We start from the raw sequence: 21093 nt of genomic DNA, 5'->3' as shown, positions 1-21093 counted from the left end.
TTCTGGTTTCAACTATTCTACGACGCCGAGGCTGCTCATGTGCGTCACGATAACGACCTTGACGTTGCACCTATCCTACTCTCTATGGAGCAGCTTTCGTGGGGCGAGGATCCCGAAATGCCATTGCCTTTCTGGTCAGACATGAAGCTGCGCTGTGGAGAACGCTTGGCTTCACTCATGATACACAAGCCTGTCTCTGGTATAACATATGGACATGTGTGATGAGTCTAGCTAACATGGGGTGCAGATGACGTAAGCACTATGCTCGATCTCTCCTGCGTTCTCTCTTCACGCCCCGAAGAGCAATATACTACCATCGGTTCAGCAATCGACAACCACACCGGATCTGACCACAACATGGATTTGATAAAGACATGGATCAAACACTGTCAAAAGGAACATCAACACTGCAACACGAAAGATTCGTCGCAAACGCTACCATCACTACCCACCCGGGTGATCGAAATCGAAACTGATGGTCAAGCTCGTATCACAGAAACCAAGGGAATGAGAGCAGAATACCTAACTTTGAGTTACTGCTGGGGCCAGGGAAAGAGAATGCTGTCCACCCTAGGCACTGGTTCATATGAACAGTTCAGACAAATGTTGCCACTCGATGATACAATGCCCAAAACGTTTAGAGACGCTTTGCAGGTTACCAAGGCTCTTGGATACCGTTACTTATGGATAGATGCTCTGTGCATCGTACAGGATGATCTTGAAGATGTGGGGAAGCAAATGGCTAAGATGGGGGTCATATACCGACAGTCGACATTGACAATATTCGCAGCGAATGGTCCAGACACAGATTCAGGTCTTTTCTCTAAACGCGACGCCCGGGGCAGCAAATCCTGTAACGTTCGTATTACTCTAAAACAGAACAGCAACTTGATGCAAAAATGCATATCGATCCAGGTTTTTGGCCTAAATCGTGGCAGCGCTCTGCAAACAAGAGGATGGGTTCTTCAAGAGGAGGTGTTGTCGGGACGCTTACTGACTTTTGATACTAACGTAGTCAAATGGTCTTGCGTAACGACGTTCGCGCGCGAAAGCGTTCCGTGTATGTCAACGTTTGGTGATCAGGAAGAAGCCGTTAGAAACATGCGTTATCAAACCAACAACGCGATGCGGCTGATAGTAAGACGCCCAGACATCTTCAACAAGCTCCCGACTTCATTGTACGAAAACAGACGAAATAATCACTTCGATGTATGGAACGATATGGTTGCCCACTACACTCGGAGGGCTTTAAGTGTTGACTCCGATAAGCTGCTTGCAGTCGCAGGCTTGGCAAGTCTTATGGGAACACATTATCATCTCACCTATGTCACGGGGTTGTGGAAAGAAGATTTGCAAGTTGGGTTATGCTGGTGGGTTACTTCGCGGAATGACACGTTTCGCAGGGATGGATCAAGGTCAATTACCGAAGACTTCCCTGATTACCTTGCGCCGACTTGGTCCTGGGCCTCTGCACACGGTATGTGTGTTGAGTTCCTCAGGCCTCGCTTAGAGCGTCTTCCAGAAGAAGGACTACAGGTCGTCGATGTGGAAGTCTCGCATCTACCAGGGGCTCTCGCAACCTTCGGCTACATCAAATTCGCTAAACTGTCTGTATGTACCAAAATGCGGCGGATATTGCTGGCACCGTGTGAAGAAAAATCGAAGCTAGATGCCCGCCCTATGCTTCACGAAATTCATGCGTTCGACACACCGACGGGGTCCTACTTCGCAAGTGTCTCGGTCGATTCGGTGAAAGTCTATGAGGATATCTTGAAACGATATCCTGGTGACCGACTGCTCACAAAGATTGAGTCAGCTCCGAAAGGTCCTGCTAGTGAAACTGTTCGCACTCATCAACTCTCGCCCGATGGATATGAAGCTTGGTGCGTGCCCTGTCTTGTGCAGAAAGACAATAAGGGAAACCGCGAGATGATAATTCTCGTTTTGACTCCGCTCAACGCTGTTGCACGGGAGTATCGGAGGATTGGCACGATGTGGATCTCGACCGAAGCTTGCAACAGGTTCATGGCAGGCGAGGATTTGCATGAAGACCGTGAAATAATCCACATCCTCTGATCACGACAGACATATAAGACAATCATCGACACCGCTACTTTCATGTCAGATGCACAGTTCACACTCGGCACGAAAACTATTATCGGTGAAAGCTGGAAAGTCGTTCTATTTAATCGACTCGTACACAGCACCGATACTCCTACTCAGCCCACCCCGTCCTCGCCTTAATAGCATCCGCCGCCTTCTCCGCAATAGCATAAACCGTCGTACAAAGATGCGTCGCCGGCAAATACGGAGCAATACTCGCATCAACCACACTCAGCTTCCCAACGCCATAAACCTTCAGATCCGTACCCACGACACCACCAAGCTCTTCTGGAAGCATTGACGCCGTACCCGCCATATGAACGAACGTCGGATCCATCGTACTGCGCAGATACCTTTCGATCCCAGCATCGCTCGTAACATTGGCTCCAGGCGAGAGTTCAACTGCGCCGAGACCAGCGAAAGAGGAGAGAGTGTTGAAGCGGCGCGAGAAGCGCACCATTTGCACGGCGAATTTGATGTCCAGGGGGTTGGAGAAGGTGCGCCAGTCTACTAGTGGGCCTGAAGAAGGGTTGGCTGGATCGATGTTTACGGTGCCCCGACTCAAGGGGCGCATTATCGCAGCGTTTCCTATAGGCCCTTCTGCAAAGGTGAATTCGAAGGCTGCAGCGTCATCGCGTGCGATATATTCGGCGGTGATGTTGTGTATGGCTTTGGCACCCGCCATCAGCGTTTCATCGTATTGAACCGGGAGGTAGGGAGTTGGATCTTGAGCCGCGACAGCATCGACAAGGGCTTGCCAACCTTCTGGATCGACAGTCTTGAGGGGTAGGAAAGCAGCTTGGTTGCCCCGAGATGTCGTGAGAGGACCTTCGCGTGACTGGGTATACTCTTTCTCAGCTTCGGCGTAGAAGGTCTGGTTCGTTGCTAGGGCTCCAGCGGTGGGGAAGTATGGATTGGTCGTCCAGTTCCAGACACTGCCTCCAAAGGGATGGTCTTGGAAATTTGCACCTACACCAGGCAGATGCTTCTTGACTGCGATGCCAGCCCCCTCAAGGACACTCTTCGGACCGACCCCACTGCGCTGCAGCAGCCACGGAGTCCAAATCGCACCCGCAGCAACGATGACCTCCTTCCTCGCCCTCACAACATTCTTCTCAGTACCGCCCACCTTCACCATACTCACGCCCTCAGCCTCCAACTTACCACCCTCCTTAATCAAGATCTCAGTCGCTTGATATCCCGTCAAAAGATGATAATTCTCTCTCTTCGCATACGGTTCATAATGCGCCGTCCTTGCATAACTCCTCGTCCTCAACATCGGATCCAACGCACTCGGCGCCATAATAGACCCAATCGCATCTCCCGCCGCCGCTTCCTTCGGCTTCTCCACACCAATTTCCCTCCACGCATCCCACAGACGGTTTTGACCGGGAAACTGGTATGGCGGGAACGAAACTTGTATCTCACCGTGTCCGCCATACGCCGCATCAACGTCCCACGTGTAATTGTACTTCTCCGCTACCTCTTCACTCGGTGGCGTGAAGGTCACAGATTTCTTGAACTACGGAAGCAGGTCTTTGAAACCCCAGCCTTTGTTTCCGAGGGCTTCCCATGCATCATAGTCAGCGGCGCTGCCGCGGTCAAAGAACATGCCGTTTACGGCACTGCTGCCGCCGACTATAGCGGCTGCGAGCGGGCTCGTGGTGTCATTGTTGAGGCCGGCGTTGGGACGGGCGTGAAGTTGAAGTAGCGTTCGGGGGTTGGGGCGAAACTTAGGGTGTTGGCTGGGACGAGGATGCTGGGGTCGTTGACGAGGGCGCCGTATTCGATTACGAGGACGGTGTCTGTGTGGAATGTCAGAATGGAAGAGTGTGGGGTCGAAATGGGGGGTTGCGACTTACGCTTTCCGTTCTCTGTTAGTCTGTTTGCGACTGTGAGGCCGGATGTGCCACCTCCTACGATGATGTAGTCGTATGTTTGATTCAGCGGTGTGGTGAGGTGTATAGCAGAGACTCCTGCTGCCGCGAAAGTGCTAATGAGCACTTGAATGAATGAAGACACCATCTTGGCTACGATTTGATCTTGACCAATTCACCTCTTTTTCTCAGGCGAGGTCGTTTATGTACCCATCCAGACCTACATACCGACCCCGTTCCACAGCGCACACCAATCCATTTCAGCAAACCCATCTGCATCATGCACATCCAAATTATCCATACAAGCTCTAACCCCATTCCACCTCAGAAAGCAGAAGTCAGATAAACTTACAAGGCCTCAAAAGCCCCTCTAATGCATACCACACGGCCTATACCCACCGAACGCCGCTTCATCGCACCACCCCTACCTGACCCTATCTGACCTTACATAACTACTCATCCCTCACCTTCCACATCGGATCTACATCCGATCCTCCAGAACGATGAGCCGCCATCGCCCCACACCCGCAAGCGGACGGCAGAATTACCGCCCGTTCCAGAGCCGCGGAGTCTCCACAGTACATACATGCAAGAGCAGGGGGACTGAGGTAATTTACATTGAGGCGCGGAGGCGGGTAAATCAGTAAACGAGCCTCGCTTGTATGTATGTGAGATGGCGGATCTGTAGTCCGCGGAGGAAGGAACGTGTCGATAGAAGATGTCGATGGGTGTTTTGCTTGTCACGGATATCGGACCTGTGAAAGAGAATGTTCAAAATGTCTTCCACGTCCATTGACTAGCAGCGATCACTCAACATCTATACTCATATCCGCAAATCCTCGCTCTCTACCTCCTCTCCCCTTCTTTAGCATGATGATGTTACAAACAACGAAAAGTCGAAAGCTACCAGAAACAATGATAGCCAAAATACCATTCCAGCTACCAAGAAAACAAAACTCCCAAATGATGCAAATCTTCCGCTCATCCGTTTTTTCTGTAATGCGCTCGAGAACCAAGAAAGGTTTGCTTTCGTCCTCGGGGTATCGTAAAATGCCTTAAAGTACGCTCTGTATGGGCGGGGCGGGCAATATAACAAACAAGCAAAAAACGCCGCGCAATGCACAATTTCTCCCTCTTTGGTCCCAGATATCGAAGAATTACAATGAAATGAAAAAGAAGAAGAAAAGTGTGAAGTTGAGTTGTGTTCTTGAAAGATGTTGATGTTGATGAAGTTGTGTTGTTGGTTTCAAATGTCGTGTCCCCTTCCTCATCCACGCCAAACTCGTAAGTGCTGATGCTGAAATAGCAGGGCGCGTCTAACGTCTCCTCTTGGTATCTCCATGGGCTTGATCCTGGGGGTCGCGACCCCTCTTGCGTGCTTCATCCCCTTGGCTGCTTCCTCCGCCGCCACCACGGCTCCTCCGATCCGAGCGTCCTTCCTCCCTGGCTCCTGAAGAGCGTCCGTCGTCACGGGAGCCACGCTCGCGTCTGCTGCTTTCGCGAGGCTCGCGTCCTGATCTCGGTTCGCCGTCTCGTTCGCCGCGTTCGCGACGGCTGCTTTCTCGGTTGCTGCCGTGCTTCTCGCGGCCGCGGTCGGAGCCACGTTCGCCCTCTGCGCGTTCAGAAGGGGCAGTGCGGCTGCTTCGCTCTTCGGGATGGCGGCCTGATCGATCGGGTGAGCGCTCGCGGCCTGATCGGTGTCGATGACTGCGAGATTCTGAACGGCCTTCTTCTTGTGGAGCGCCCTCCATCCTGCTCGGTACATCCTCGTTTCGACTGCTCCTCGGGTGCTGGTTGGGCGTTGAATCAAGCGAGGGCGGTGGCATTGGGCTCGTCATGTCTGATCCGTCCATTGGGCCGTTGGCGCGAGTAGCACCGCGACCACGCACCGGAGGGTTGGAATGAGTTCCATTGCGTTCGCTTGATCGATCGGCAGGTGCGTTTCCAGTCAGTACGTTGTTGATGGCACGTAGTGGGTTGCCGGCATTCCTAGGTCCTCCAGGACCTGTGGGAGGTCGCGGGCCGACTGGTGATGATGGGATAGGACCTTGAGGAGCGCGACCTCCGTTACGCGGTCCGCTTGGAGCATTCGGCATGTTGGTCTGGAGTGGTGGCCCGCTTGGTGCTCTGCCCTCGATGTGTGCCAGCCTACTAGGATGGATGCCTGCTGGTAGTGATGCTGCGGGGCCGGTGGGTGCACTCGGTGTTGAAGGCTGCGAAGTTCGATCGCTGCGTGGGCCAGATGGCGGCGGCGCCGGCTCTGCAGGCTGGTTTAACCTGCCATAGTTGGGGTCTTGTGCCCGTGGTCCAGGTGTAGGCTGGAACATCTCCCGCGAAGCCCGGGATGTTGCAACGGCTTCGTTACGACCACCACGCGGACCGGTTGGAGCACTGGCTCCTGGATCCTCACGGTGGTTTCGCCCACTAGAGGTTGGCATCTGAGGACGCTCATCCCGAGGATCCCGTGGCGCATCATTCCGTCCATGATATCCAGGAGGCGGGCGCTCTTCGAGTCGACGGTCATCACCACGTCTATCATCGCTATGACGAGGCGAGTTCAAACGAACATCTCGCTCGCTACGGTTGTCGCGATCAGACCTCGGTGGTCCATGTCTGCCATGTTCTGCTTGATTGATCAAGGCAGCACGCGCTGGATTGACTGTAGGTTCTTCTTTGGCTGCGACTGGCACCGGTGGGAGTCGCGAAGATCTATCGTTCTGTTCCGCAGCATACGGGGCGTTGACCGGGGGACCATCTCGGCGGTATTCGTTGGCCAATGATGAAGTAGACGGCATACGGCGAGGCTCCGTTGCTGCAGGTGCAGGATAGCCTCGGGGATCAGAACGCTCACGTGAATCCCGCGCATCGTAAGGGTCTCTTGGATCCCATGTGGGCGGTCGTACCGCAGGCGCTCGCCCATCTCGCGGAGGTGCTCGCATAGCCCGGTCATCGTAATCGTAATCGCGTTCTCTGCCAGACCATTCGCGATGCTCGGCCGCTGGGGGCATCCTCTCGGGTGTTCTGCCACCAGGTAGCGGTCGCCCACCGCGCCGACCTGGCGACGCTTCACGTTGACGTGCAGCATCCGCCGTACGATCTAGTCGGCCATATTCGGCTGGGGGACCCCGACTGTCATATCGACCATGCGCGGCCTCTGGCGTACGGTCGACCATGGGGCGTTCCGATGGTCGTGTCCTCGGTTGCGAGTCTGGTCGTGTTGGCAGTGCGTGCGTTCTACCGACTGGGGTGTTGTGACCAGGCGTGTTTCTATTATCTGGTCGCAGCGGAACAGACGATGGATGCATCGGAGGGCCCTTGATTGGAGGCCTGCCAGAACCTGTCTCCGGTTGTGATGGCGTGGAAGGCCTACTGTCGGAGGCTTTTGGCGTTGGCCTGAATGGTTCTCTGTCTCTCGAAGGCGCAGGTGTTGTGCTATCATGCTTCGACCTGTCGTTTGATTCGCGTAGTGGGGTACCGTTTCTGGAAGACGTCGATCAGTTTCACCGTTGGTCATGTGGGCGCAATTTGTAAACTTACGTTTCGGGCTTTGGCTTAAAGGCAGGCGCAGATGCGTCGAGCTTCGTGTCCTGTGGCTGTGGAGTCTTGCCCTTCTCCGCAGTCGACTTTTCACTTCCGTTTGTCGGAAGTCCAGGGGGCGCCGGTACCTGAGGCGTATTAGTTCGCTGTCGTGGACGTGTCGATGGAGATGAACTCACGTTGCGGAAGACATGGTCCTCCTGCCAGAGCTTCTCTCCTTTGAGGATGGGACCAAGAACAGATTCCAAAGCTCTCTTGAGATCCTGCCTCTCCTCTGCCTCCTTCAGGTGAGCAACCGTCTCCTTCAGCTCAGTGCCCAGGCTCTTGACTCTGGGGAAATTGGTACCCAGCGCGTGAAGGACGTTGATGGCGTTACGCATCTGCATATAGTCCCCACTCTCCAGACATGTCTTGAGCGCAGCCGCGAGAGCCTTATGCCACTTAAACAAGACCATGCAAAACTGATCGTACGTGAAGAAGCTTGTCGGGTTTCGTTCTCCGTCGTAGCCCCTGCCGAAGCCAGGAAGGTTCTTCTCTGAACCTTGGGCGCGCTTGACAAAAGCATCGTCTTTGTTTTCCTGCCAAATCTGCAATTCACGCAGGATGCCACCGAGGAAACGGCCGAAAGATGAGGACTCTGCTTCGGTGTACATGCTGATGATGGACGTAAGTCTGTTGGCGTTGAAGAGCATATCCAGTAATCTGCTCATGCGGAATCCCGGCACGCCTGAGCTGTGCATGAAAATGAGCATGGAGAACGCATACTGTGCGTCTTCTTGAGATATGCGACTGCGAGGAATGAAGCAATCCTGGAGTAGAGCGTTGTGCAGGAGGTCGCACTGCGGACCCATCATTGGGATGCCCTCGAACCATCGGCGCAACTCAACGCGGAGACTATCCTGCGTCGCAGCGTGGTTCTTAGTGACAGTTTGCTGCTCTTCCTTGAGCCTGGCAATGTTCTCCTTGATACCCTTCGTTGCTTCGGAATCAGCTTTGGGTACATTGGGTCGGTAGCCGCGGCGCTCGGGAACAGGGGCGGGCAGCTGTCGCTCCAAATTCTCGATCGACTCCTTGTACAGCTGCTTGATACTCTCGGCATCAGCGACAACGTCTGGCAGAGACAACTGCCAGAAGGTGACGTAATAGGACAGGCAAGGATAGTCGCCGAAGGCGTCGGGTAGCTGTTGTTTGAGCTGGCTCGCAAGACCTTCAATCTCTGCGTTTGGTACATCGGCCAAAGATAGCTTATCCGATGTAGCACCAGTAGACTCTGCAGGCGCGGCGGAGTCTTTCATTTCCACGTCTTCGGTTGCTTTCGATGCCTCTTGCTCTCCGTTAACGGCTGGCGCTTCATCCACACCACTCATGGCGATATCGCCATTCGTCTGCGCATCGGGAACTAACTTCGAGCGTTGCTCAACCCGGAAGGCATTGGCCTTGGCTGCTATGCTCGTACGAGCAATGGTAAAAGCGACATCTGGCGCGATGTGGTAGTCCGCTATCATCTCTACCAGAGAAGGGAAGACAGCGTCAAAGTCGTCCACAGGGAGATATGTTCGGAGGAGCTCCATATACTGGAGCATGTCGGAGCGCAACTTGTCGACGGTGAAAAGGACAGGCTTGTCGGGTACATCGAGCTGGTCGTTGCGGTGAATGTACGCCTCTACGTGCTGCGCAAGCGCGATGAGAATTTGTGGTCCCAGACCCGTCTCTTTTAGACACCTGACCAGACGCCTTGCTGAAGGAGCAGCCTGGGTACGGTTGTCGGCTAGGCGATACTGCAAGGTGAAAGTGCGGAGCGCAGGGCCTGCACAAAGCGCAAGAGCCATCGACTCCGAGACGGATCCGCTAAGGCTGATGCCACCCATGGACTTGACCATCTGCTCAAGAACGTCCAACATATACAGCTCGCCTTGGGCGTTCAGAAGTTGGTGCGTCGTGAGCTGCAGAATTGGAACAGGATCCATCAAGTTGTATCTTGCGTAAGCTTTGCCGACAAATGTAGCAATATTCTTCAGCCACGGCGCAGAAAGCATACCATCTTCTTGATTTGACTCTTTGTCAGGGCTCAGAAGGTATGTAACCAGCGTCCAGGTCAGGACGTCGTATCCAAGTAAGGTAAGATACCTGCTGCACTCTACCAAAGCAGTGATCATGTTGGGGTAGTTGACCAACTGCTTGACTGTGGTCCTGAAGACGATTCCGGGGCTGGCATACGAGATCTTGGCAATCTTACGACCGTACTCTTTCGTGTTGGTGGCGGAAACGCGACTCAGGGTCTTCCTGGTTTCGACTTCGACTTGCTTGAAAGCTGTCTTGATCACCGGCTTGAGCATTCCGTTGAACCACTGCTGATAGATGGTATACCGAGTAGCTGTGTCGAAATGTCTGAACAAATCCCAAGCCTCATTGATGACTCCAGGATTCCTGCCGGTGAAGGTGATTGCGGGTGCAATGAAGGTTGCTGAAAAGTCGACCCAGCGTTTACGATTCGCTTCAGAGGGGTTGTCCGCTAGGTTCTTTTTTCCGATACGTATGATCTTGGTCAGGAGAACACTGTCCTTGCCGCACTCTGGTCCCACCAAACCTAATAGGCTGGTGCAGAGCTTGATCACATCGTCCACCTCTTGGCATACGGGGACGCTGTCGACCCAGTCTTCCCAATAGAACTTGTAATCAATTCCCCCATCTTGATCCTTCTTGTCAGGCTTGGCCCATCGTAGAGTTCGTCGAGGAACGTAATCGCTTGGCCTCATAATACCCCGGTTGCCAGCACCCTTGGTAGCGATGACGGTTTCTTCGGCTACAGCTGGCCTTGATTCTTCGTAAACCTTGCTCAGAGAGTGGTGCGCCAGACGGAAGATAAGGTCCAGCAGCTCGGGGTAGACGTCGAGCATCCAAGGATGCCGTCCCAGGATGAACAGAGCTTCCGGTAGTGCGCCGATGCACAGTAAACTCTTCAAGAGGGTGAACTTTTGGTCCTTGGGCTCGGGTAGGGCCTTCTTCTTATCAGTGGGCTCGTCAGACTTGGCAGGCGTGGTTCGTGCAGTATCCGACTTGGACCTGCTCTCAGCATCTCTAAGACGCGAAACAGCTGGCGGGCCGGGGGTCTCGTCGGGCAGTGCGCCGGCCATTGTCAGCGCATTGGCGACTGCACCTCGTTCACTGTCTTCCTTCTCTTTCTTGGCCTTGAGTAGCTTGTCTTTGTGTGCAGCCATGTCTTCCTCTAGAGGATACAGATGTGGGTAGAGATCCAGCATGGAAATGAAGCCAATCTTGATCAGAAGCGCAATCAGATACATGAGGTTCTCGGGGAGTTCGTCGGAGGCATCGCGGACATCGGATGCGTAGAACTGAAGCTTGAAGCCAAGCAGTTGAGCGGCGATGCTGTTTCCTGAGGGAGGGAGTGTCTTGGTCTGCTCCATCCACTCGTCGGCCCATTTCCGAGCTGCCTGCTGATTCGACAGCGTCGCGCCCTCTGCGGGTAATGTCTGGTCCGGCTGCCGGTTGTTCGCAGTGATACGACGGCTTCCAAGCTCAAAGTATGCCTGGATGCCTGCCCTGTCACCCAACTCGCCAACACGCTGCCAGAACTTGCGATCGCGCGACTCTCGTAGCCGTGATTGTTCATCCTTCTCTTCATCGGTGTAGTACCACTGTTTCGCATCGGGTCGTGCCCATTGAGGAAGTGTGGGTACTTCGGCCTCGTCCCAGGTAATGTTGTCGAAACCACGTAGCTCGGGCCACCATGCGCTCGTTCGCAACAACTTGACGAAGAACCTGCCGTGCTTGACAAGAAGGTTTGCAAACACATCCAGTGTCACGTCGAGGACTCTTCCAATGTCTAGATCGAATGCGCCGATGAAGGCATTCACCCGTTGCCAGGTCTCGGCGACGACTTCTTGTGTAGGCGGTTCGTTGTTCACGGTGGTGAAGTACTCGGTCATGAGCTTGGAGTAGCCCTCGGTCTCTTCGCGGAGGAGGTTGTAGTTGGACTGTCGGTACAGGGCGTGGGTTGCTTTGCGAACGGCCATCTTGGAGAAGCTATCGCGGACGAGGCCTAGGGACTTTAAGAGGTCGTTCTCCAGCTCGGCTCGCATGCGCGCGGGCTCGATGTCGGTTGCGACAAGCATTTGCCGTACGAGCGCGTGTTTGCTGTCATCCTGCGTGAGCGTGCTGAGCGTGCTCAGCGTGTCGAGAAACGTCGAGACTGGGTCGAGCTGGTCGTCAGCCGGGGCGGATGTGATGTCGCGTACTATGGATCCCAGTTCACCAGCGTCTAGCAGCTGGCCCGTAGACGCCTCGATGATCTCAGTGAATATGACCGCAAGGGTGAGTCTGTCGCCTGCACCCTGGGCAGCCACAGCAGCCGTCACCACAGCGTCGCGTGCCTGGCCATTCCAGTGAGCGACGTGGTCTGGTGTCAGGAACTCATTGCTGTTTGGCACCTCGCGCGGTGTAGAAGGCGTCGAGGGCTGTGACGGAGTCGGCGCCGGCGCAGGAGTGGATGGTGCGGCCTGGGGTTGCCGACTCAATGGGAATGTGTTTGCGGGTGGAGACATGGCAGTCGGCGACGGGTGTGAGACATTTGGACTTTGCGGAACACTCGAGTTGCCGCCGCGTCCATTGTTCCTGCTCTGACGCCTGCCACCACCGCCGCCGCCGCGCGGGCTGTTGGCTTGCTGCTGCTGGCCGTGCGAGAGTCCGAGGTTTTGGGGGCGATGCGGCGACGGTCGTCCGCTGCGGTCGTCGTCCTGGGAGTAAGTGCGGTCGCCCCGCTTGCGCTTGGGTGGAGGAGGCATGATGGCACCCTCTTACGATCGAGAGACCGGCGCGAAAAGAGAGTCGATGCAATGTGTGGAGAGCATGCGGCGCTGGCTCGCGAATGGGCCGGGGTGTCGGTGATGGTTAGGCGCGCGCCGCAGTCGACAATTAGTGTGAGGACTGGATGAGGCGGCAGGTTGATGGAGAGTTGGCAGCGCCAAATCGGGGAGTCGCGTTGGGGCGGGCGCGGGTTGATGATGGAGCGTGTCTCGATTTCGTGAGGCTCAAACCCTGGGAGCTCCGACTAGCGCAATGGCTGACGTGAACCCAAGGCTGCAACCGTGCATTCCCCATCCGTCCTCCACCAGACAATAGCAAGACACGTTTTCACTCTCACTTCAGACTACAATGGCAAGAATTGGTTGTACAATCTCGTTAATCAGTCAATGATATCTGACTTATTAATCATAATCACAATAGAAATATACGAGACTCAAGCATCACGGCAACATGCATTATGACGATGTACTTGGGCAGACGAATGATGAATAGATTTCGCTGCGCTGTTAACGCGTCGTCCAACTACATAGGTCTCAAATAACAAAACGAGCGACCAGACCTTCCCAGCAATTGCTTGATCCAGATGCCTAAGCCGCAGCAGCTACAGCCTGGGCCGTAGCCTTGCGCTCATTCTCAAGCACAGCCTCGAGAATTCCAGTCGCACCCTGGCCAGACTTCATCTCGTTGATAACGTCAGTTAGACCGAGCTGCTCGTCCGTCCAGAGAGGAGCGACCTCCTCCTTGCCAGCCTCACCGACACCGATGAAACCGCCCTCGGCAGCCCATTCACTTGTGCGCTTGATGCCCAGCTGGTTCCAGACAGCGTCGACGGCCTCGACTAGGTGGTCGCGGTACTCACGGATATGACCTGGGGTAGGCGTAATGCGCAGGCGCTCTTGGCCGACAGGAACGGTAGGGTAGTTGATGGCCTGGACGTAGATGCCCCAGTCTTCCATAAGCATGTCGGACGCCTTCCTGGCTACCTCGGCGTTTCCAACGAGGACCGGAATGATGTGGCTAGGGTTCGGGATAACGGGGATGTTCTTTTCGTTCAATGCATCCTTAACTGCACGAGTGTGCAGCTGTTGCAGGCGTCGGTCGCCCTGGTAGTTGGCCTGGTATTCGATGGCGGTCTTGGCACCTGCCATGGTCGCGGGCGGGAGCGAAGTAGTGAAGATGAAGCCAGGAGCGAGCGAGCGGATGGTGTCGACGAGTTTGGTAGAGCCAGCAATGTAGCCGCCAACGCAGCCGTATGCTTTTCCGAGAGTGCCAGTGATGATGTCTACGCGGTCCTGAACGGTACCTTGGGGTCTGCCTGCCTTGTGGGCTTCGAAGTCGAGATGCTCAGCAACACCGGCGCCGTGTGGTCCGTACATGCCGACGGCATGGACTTCGTCCAAAAAGGTGATGGCTCCGTACTTTTCAGCAAGATCACAGATTCCTTCAATAGGACCAATCGAGCCGCACATGCTGTACACACTCTCAAATGCGATAATCTTGGGGTATTCGGAAGGAATTGATTGCAGCTTCGCCTCAAGATCTGCGAGATCGTTGTGCTTGAAGACCATCTTCTTCGCGCCCGAATGGCGGATGCCTTGGATCATAGATGCGTGGTTCAAGCTGTCCGAGAGAATGACGCAATTTGGCAGCTTGCTTCCGAGAGTCGCAAGCGTCGCATCGTTGGCTACATAGCAGGATGAAAAGACAAGCGCAGCCTCCTTGGAGTGAAGCTTCGCGACTGTGTCTTCCAATGCTACAGCGTGCTGGTTGTGTCCGGAGATGTTCCTGGTACCTCCGGCGCCGGCTCCGTAGTTGTCCAGGGTCTCGTGCATCGACTTGAGGACGTGCGGGTTGCGGCCCATGCCGAGGTAGTCGTTGGAGCACCAAACCGTCACCTTGTCCTCAGGCGACTCCTTGTGGGCGCGCGGGAACTCCTTGGCCAGGCGGTTGATGTTGTTGAAGTAGCGGTACGACTTGTCCTTGTGCTTCTTGTCCAGCTCATTGTGGTAGAAGCCTTCGTAGTCGAACGTAGCGGCTTGCGGGGCGGATGCGGATGCGACATTCGAGGGCTTAGTGTTCGCAGGCTTCAGGGCTGCGTGCGGGAATGGTGGTCCTGGGCGATGTTAGCCTGCGACATTTTCTGCTACCTCCAAGACGCGGTCTCTCGGCTTCGTTGGAATTTCGTACCCTGCTTGCCCCTCAGGCTCTCAAGATCCACAGCCTGGGCTTCCTTGGACGCCGTCGTGTGTAGCCTGGCGCGGTTCACGCGGGTGTGGTAAGCACGCACACCGCCGAAAGCGCCGGCAAGAGCGTTGTTGCCATTGCGGGAGCTCTGGACGGCAAGCGCCTTGCCCATGATGGGGCAGCGACGAGCGATGACCTGGAGGTTGGACATGCTTCCAGCGCCGGGGGCAACCTCCTGGCGGGCCGCCGCCGTGGTCGTGGTAGAGAGGGAGCGGAGCGTGGCGGGTGACGTCTTGTGTAAGAACGGGCACATGGACTTCGACTGGCGCAAAAGAGCCTCCATGTTGGTCAAATGCGCGGCGTGTATGGGTTTTGGGTGTGTTGTAGATGTGCGGGCAGATTGGGTGTAAGGCGAGGTGAGGAAGAGTGCGAGAGAGAAAGGTGGTTGGAAAATGTGTCAAAGATGCGACTACATGAATTACATGCGGTAATAGCGCGGAATCTAACATGCCGGGCGTCGGCATCAAATGCACTCGTCATGATTGGCCCACCTATATTAGCTTGCAGTGCTGCCGACGCCATCTTCATCAGCGGTACGGTACTCCGGAGAGTAATTGCTCGGATAGTTCCATAGTTCGCACTGCGCCTGCGAAGGGTCCTGGGTCTGGCTCACACTGTAACTCGACAGCACCCGCAATGCCGCCTGTCAGCCCCTCCATGATACCTCTAATACGATTCCACGCTTTGCATCAATTGCCACCTTCATTCAATTCATAGCGAAAACTTGGCCATGTTTCAACTCAATCGTACAACACTTGAACTGCAACTACTCAGGTGTAGTCTGTGATCTTAGCGTACCCCGCCTTTTGCCCGGCGACCTGGCCTCTACCCTCTAACTCGGAGCCGCCACCGTCCCATTTCGTGAGGTTGATCTCTACGATTCCAAGAGGATCTGCAATCCATAGGCCTGGATAGCACATCTCTCCAAAACTTTCGTCTGCATACCTCGGCCTGCACTCAGTCATGGTCGTGCTTAGCGTACAGTGCGGAACTGGAAAGTCTTGCCGAAATACGCCGCACGTGGTTCGATAATCCCACTCTTCGGCATCTCTGTTTGAGCAAACATTTCATAAGCAGCCTGTCAGACCTGAGGCCTAGACCTTCCTGCAGAACGGCCCTTTCTGGAGGACAGGTACTTGAAAAAAGATGCCGCTGGTTCAGTCATCGTCGGAAATCTCGATGATCTCGGCCTGAGATGGCTGGTCAGGATGCTGCAGAGCCTTTTCGCTGAACGTCGTCCCCATAATCGTATACACATAGTCGTAAAACGTGTTTGTCTCGGCGGCCCCGCTATCCATAGATCTTCTCAGCTCTTCAAGATCTTTCTTGGATGCATCGGGTCCTTGGAAGTAGTTGCTACAGAACCACCAAGACAAGAACAGCTTCGTGAACGCGAGAATCTTTGGCATGTCTCGAGGTAGGACGCCCTGCAGCTTCGTTTCTCTTCTGCACAACATACCGATGCATGCTCTGATCTCTTTGATCAGATTGGTCTTTCCGACGAGGCGAATTCGATTCCGAATAACTTCGCGATCATTGAACTTCATTTCGTGGATGACTTTTGAGACTACGCGCTTGCGGTCAAGATGCTCGACCAAGTCTTCCCATTTCCAGCGGCGAACTGTGGCGATCGAAGCGTTCTCAGGCTCATCTCCATGGTTGATAGGCGTACGGGTAGACAAGCCGTCTGGCTCAAGAAGCCCTGGGTGCGCATACATGATTGGCTCTACGCTGTCGGCGATGACTGAGTCTTGTGTTGATGAATGTGTCAGGTCTTCGAGCGGATCAGCTTCAGCACCGATATTGATTCTTGATGGCAATGCATTTCCATCTTCGATGTCTGACGAATCTGGGGGTGAACCCAAATCGATGATTTCATTTGATGCATCTGCTTGGAGAGCTGATGTGGTTCGTGGTAGATTCGAATGGTCGCGCGTAACAGCGATGTCGTGATCGTCGAGTACCTGCTCTTCATCACTGTCGTCAACAGGTTCCAGCTTGTAGATGTCGCGTAACCAGGCTGCGAATTCCATGGAGTCGACCGTGACCTCAAGGTTGCTGCATTGTCGCCGTACTTGCTCCTGCAGTATGTCACCGTTAGTGAAGACGTCTTATCTACCGTCAGGGTGTTGTTGCTTACCGCATTGCTTCCTGGGAATTTGACGATCTGGTCGCACAATCCATCCAGTCTTGACTTATAATAGAGATGCTCTGTCTCGTACTTTTTCGCCAGGGCTTCTCGCTCCCCTTTAGCCTCCGCTTCAGTCCACATAGCGACTGGGTCGTAGTCCACCTCCTCGCCGCGAGCAACACCCTTGTTCGGCTTCCAGGCATCTGTGAAGGACTTGATTCGCTCGTTGATGATGTCGACAATCTTGTCCTGACTCAACTTGGTCCGCTTGCTCGGTTCTTCAACTGCATCCTCATCCTCGTTGTCGACTGATCGAGAATCCTCTTCAGCAGCATCCCCTAGCCCGGAATTATCATCCTCTTGTAGGTCGTCCTCGTCAGGCAAGTCTATGATCTGGTCACCTCCTGCCACGTTCTGCCATCTGAGTAGGTGAGCATAGTCGTCCATGTTTGATAGCGCTGGATGTGAGAGCCCGGTGGCTGCCGTGTTTGATGTTTGGCGATGGCGAGAGATGCGAGATGTTTGCTACAGCAGTCGCGGATTGGGCGCCGCGTAGAAGGTGGGGCACCCGTCTAGGCAAGTGCGCGCGGTCACTTGATCACGCGACGAGGGGCAAGCATCACCAAGGTCATCACATTTCACGGTGAAGATAGTTGGCAATGATTGCTGTCACGTCGAAAAGCCGCCAAATATGTGCTTTGAAATGCGCGACCAGGGTCCTTCGGTGCGCCTCGGGCTTCGGCGGGGCAGGATGAGGCAATCGCTCTAGCGCCGACAGCATTTGTAAGTCTCTCTCTTACCTGAGCGATCTACTCTTCTAACGACACCGAAACAACTTAGCCACCATAGATTCAATGTCGCTCACCGAATACCCACCAGAGCTGTCTCAACAGGAGGAGCAGTACCTGCTATCCAATCTCAAGGACTGGTCGATTGCTCATGGCTTAGCGGTTCGCCCGGCTCCGTCATTCGTCCAGCCATCACAGGATCCATCTGGTGTACTCGCAAGCACAGCACCAGTCACTTTATTCCCAAGCTTGTTTCCACGGTCCTGCTTCGAGGAGGGCCTCTCCATACAACAGGCTTACAATGAGTTGTACTCGGCCATTGCCAGGGACGAGACGTGGTTGAAGAGCATTGTGGAGGAGCTTGTCCATGTTGACGACTTTGTTGCAAAATTATGGCAGACCCATCTAGAGGTTAAGAAAGAAGGCTACGTGCAGGACCTTTCGTTGGGGCTCTTCCGCTCAGACTACATGGTACATCAAGACCCTTCACAGTCAAATCCAAAGTCCGGTTTGAAACAGGTCGAATTCAATACCATTGCTTCGTCTTTTGGCGGACTATCGGCTCAAGTGTCTGCGTTGCACAAGTACCTACTCACAATCGACGCTTACCCAGATTCAACATCATCTATTATCAAGCAAGAGGCTTTGCGACAGAGCCAGTCAGCTTCTTCCTTGGCAAAGGGCCTCGCTACAGCACACAAGGCCTACGGGACTTCGCGCACCAAGCGTCCCCTGTGTGTGCTGTTCGTGGTACAGGACCCAGAGAGAAATGTGTTTGATCAGAGACATCTTGAATACGCCCTGCTTGAAGAAAATGGAGTGCGCTCCTTCCGACTACCTTTCGGAGAGACACTGTCTCACACTCAGCTCGACACAGACCGTACACTGGTCTACACACCACCAAACTCTCCCTCGACGTCGTACGAGGTGACGACAATTTACTTCCGAGCGGGGTACTCACCAGATGATTACTCAAAGGACGAAGACTGGAACGCCCGCACTCATCTCGAGAAGAGCCGTGCTATCAAGTGCCCAAGCGTCTTGACCCAGCTTGCGGGATGCAAGAAGGTTCAACAAGTGCTTGCTACACCGCATTCGCCGCACCTCAAGCGCTTCCTACCCGACGAAAAGGTCGCCGCGCGCGTACTGGAGACCTTTGCGCCAATCTACCCGCTCGACAACAGCGAGGCTGGCGAGGAAGCGAAGAAGCTTGCGACGAACGCCTCTTCGGCCACAAAGTATGTGCTGAAACCTCAGCGAGAAGGAGGAGGAAACAACATTTACCGGAAAGCCATCCCACCATTTCTGCAGAAGCTGCCCGAGACTCATTGGCCGGCGTACATCCTAATGGAGATGATCGAGCCACCTCCACTGACGAACGCCATCCTGCGAAACGGTGAGCTGCAGAGGGGTGGCGTGATTTGCGAGCTTGGAGTGTACGGCGTGTGTCTCTGGAGAGACGCGAATGGAGACGGAAACAAGGGCGAGATCCTCGAGAACTGGGAGGCTGGATATCTACTCCGCACCAAAGGTGACCAGAGCGAAGAGGGTGGTGTGGCCGCAGGATTCGGAGCAGTTGACAGCTGTTGTCTGGTGGACGGATGAACACACCGTTGAGCACGTACTGTATGCGCAGCTCGCTACAGCTGGCAAGTTGGTAGGAGCCTTCGGTTAAAACGGTATTCTGAAGCCGTTTGCATCTTCGATCGATCTGAACCAGGATTCACGATGTGATGCGATGTGTTGTACACTGATAGCGTCGACTTCTACCGCGCATCCAGCATCGATACGTTCCCACTACCCCCAATCTGCATGCTACCGTGTCCATCACTCCTTTCTTGTCAAAACCTAGTTGTGCGTATTGGAAGATGGACATCGAAGCTGGATCTTGTAACTCGCGGAGGTGCCTGCGTCAACCTGGAAGCTTTTTGCATGTATTGCCAATCTTACGGGACCCACTATAGTTTTGGAACCACGTGCAGACCTCCAGGCTACCATGCCAAAACTCCGAGTAGGATCTGTGCAACGACCTATGTGAAACAGATGACGATGCGATGCCTCGACAATGAGGCGCGAGCAGATAAACGTCAAATCTGCGACTTTGAAGAATTGCAGCTGTGAGAACTGTCTGAGGGTGTCGTGAAACTAGTGACAGGAGGTAAGCCGATAGCTCGAATCGCTAGTGCTAACGTCAGGAAGCACGGAAGTGATTCCCACGCGAAGGTTCGCTCAGAACTGGATCGTCGGCAACGCGCACGGCTGCTTGCAGATCTGATGAGCATCGGTTACAGGAGATGCCGTGCCATTCACATCATCACTCCCTTTCGGGCAACGCGATGATGAACTTTTTGCTTCGATCCAGACTACATATCCCTCCGCCTCGGGGAGCTGAAGAAAAATGAAAGATCTTACAGATAACGATAGTTGGAGGCTTGAACCTTGCGGGCGGACTACGGGCTGAGGCTCAGTGGGCTGCACGTTGTTATGTGAGGAGCGCCCTTGCGGAGGGTCTTTATGCACGCTGCGGCAGCTTATGCATGGGCACGTAGCGAGACCCCTGCCTAGAGTTTGCAGCCCTACCTGCGAATGGCTGCACCTCAGCTCACGACGCGTTCTCCTTCATCAACATCTCACTGGATGACAGCCGCCATGTGCCTGCTTGGCGAACGTAATCACCAACTCATCTCGCATATGTGCGTGCAGCTCGCTGGGAACCCGCAGCGCGCGCCTCCATGGCATTATCGACGGACGGCACTCGGCAGCCTCAAACGCCTCATCGCATGTCTGGTACGGCTGTCTGGCACCGGGTAACGTCCGAACTCCGCTCTCAAGTGTCAATACTAGATGAGGAATATAGGCTACTGAACTATACTTGTTTTGCCCTAAAGCACCTGGAGGCGTTGCTCGCGAAAACGTTAGAATGGCTGGTGGCTGCCATTGCAATCTTAATTTCAACCCGTGGACCTTTCCAAGGACCACACCACACCCGTTGCAGTATGGGTTATCCCTAAAGGAGCCGCCGTTTCTGACGCCGCCGAGCTCGATGGGCTCCTGGGCTCTGCTTTTTTCCTTCATTGCAGGAACAGGGCCGTGCTCGCTAAGCCTCTCGCTTTTTGCAACCTGCGGGAGGAGGCGTCGATCTCCTGTCTAGGCTATGCTGGCGCTCACCCATGTGGCTTCTCTCGTCTGATATATGCCCAGGTGCGCCTCCACCTTCCGTTTACCTGCTTTCTGCATCTCGTCTGCACCACTTGCATATCCTGCATTCGCGTATTGGCCGTTTGTGCCTACCACACTCCTTCTTCATTCGCTCTTTTTACTACTAGTAATCCCATCTCGCTCCTTGAAACAGTCTTTACCACGTCGATTTTTGCTCTTTCGACATCTTTGCTCGTGCGTCATTGTTGCAGACACCACCTCGCTGCATATCAGGAGTCGCGCTTTCCTCTTCGAGTATCCTCGGAGGACCGTTCAGACGCGAGTTCCAATCCTAATCGTAATTTCTCCATGGCATTTGGCTCTTTGTAGACACGTCTACACCGCATAATCGCCATGCGCTTTTCTGGTCACTACTTGGTTCTCTGTCTTG

At 54.4% G+C, this 21093-nt stretch overlaps 6 protein-coding genes across 6 annotated transcripts; 1 reads left to right on the top strand and 5 right to left on the bottom strand.

The window, feature by feature from the left end:
* Positions 1 to 2215: 2215 nt before the first annotated feature.
* On the bottom strand, positions 2216 to 3345 carry J4E92_007992 (uncharacterized protein; the record flags this gene model as incomplete). The annotated part of the gene is made up of 2 exons (XM_051499350.1): positions 2216 to 3294; positions 3339 to 3345. 2 exons carry the CDS (start codon positions 3343 to 3345, stop codon positions 2216 to 2218), a joined length of 1086 nt encoding a protein of 361 aa, XP_051350599.1.
* A 1951-nt stretch (positions 3346 to 5296) lies between these two features.
* J4E92_007991 (uncharacterized protein) lies at positions 5297 to 6264 on the bottom strand (the record flags this gene model as incomplete). The annotated part of the gene is given in 2 exon segments (XM_051499349.1): positions 5297 to 6240; positions 6258 to 6264. The coding sequence occupies 2 exon segments, from the start codon at positions 6262 to 6264 to the stop codon at positions 5297 to 5299; spliced, it is 951 nt and encodes a 316-aa protein (XP_051350598.1).
* A 1249-nt stretch (positions 6265 to 7513) lies between these two features.
* J4E92_007990 (uncharacterized protein) lies at positions 7514 to 11952 on the bottom strand (the record flags this gene model as incomplete). Its single annotated transcript, XM_051499348.1, is given in 2 exon segments — positions 7514 to 11934; positions 11949 to 11952. The coding sequence occupies 2 exon segments, from the start codon at positions 11950 to 11952 to the stop codon at positions 7514 to 7516; spliced, it is 4425 nt and encodes a 1474-aa protein (XP_051350597.1).
* A 976-nt stretch (positions 11953 to 12928) lies between these two features.
* Positions 12929 to 14868, bottom strand: ALV1 (5-aminolevulinate synthase, mitochondrial; the record flags this gene model as incomplete). The annotated part of the gene is made up of 2 exons (XM_051499347.1): positions 12929 to 14454; positions 14529 to 14868. The coding sequence occupies 2 exons, from the start codon at positions 14866 to 14868 to the stop codon at positions 12929 to 12931; spliced, it is 1866 nt and encodes a 621-aa protein (XP_051350596.1).
* An 874-nt stretch (positions 14869 to 15742) lies between these two features.
* On the bottom strand, positions 15743 to 16730 carry J4E92_007988 (uncharacterized protein; the record flags this gene model as incomplete). The annotated part of the gene is made up of 2 exons (XM_051499346.1): positions 15743 to 16643; positions 16726 to 16730. The coding sequence occupies 2 exons, from the start codon at positions 16728 to 16730 to the stop codon at positions 15743 to 15745; spliced, it is 906 nt and encodes a 301-aa protein (XP_051350595.1).
* An 840-nt stretch (positions 16731 to 17570) lies between these two features.
* Positions 17571 to 19109, top strand: J4E92_007987 (uncharacterized protein; the record flags this gene model as incomplete). Its single annotated transcript, XM_051499345.1, has 1 exon — positions 17571 to 19109. The coding sequence occupies one exon, from the start codon at positions 17571 to 17573 to the stop codon at positions 19107 to 19109; it is 1539 nt and encodes a 512-aa protein (XP_051350594.1).
* Positions 19110 to 21093: the final 1984 nt, after the last annotated feature.

This window comes from Alternaria infectoria (genome assembly GCF_024043175.1).
Source record: "Alternaria infectoria strain BMP 0036 chromosome Unknown scaffold_14, whole genome shotgun sequence".
NCBI lineage: Eukaryota > Fungi > Ascomycota > Dothideomycetes > Pleosporales > Pleosporaceae > Alternaria > Alternaria infectoria.
Note: the sequence above shows the minus strand (reverse complement) of the source record. Positions and strands in the feature narration are given on the sequence as shown.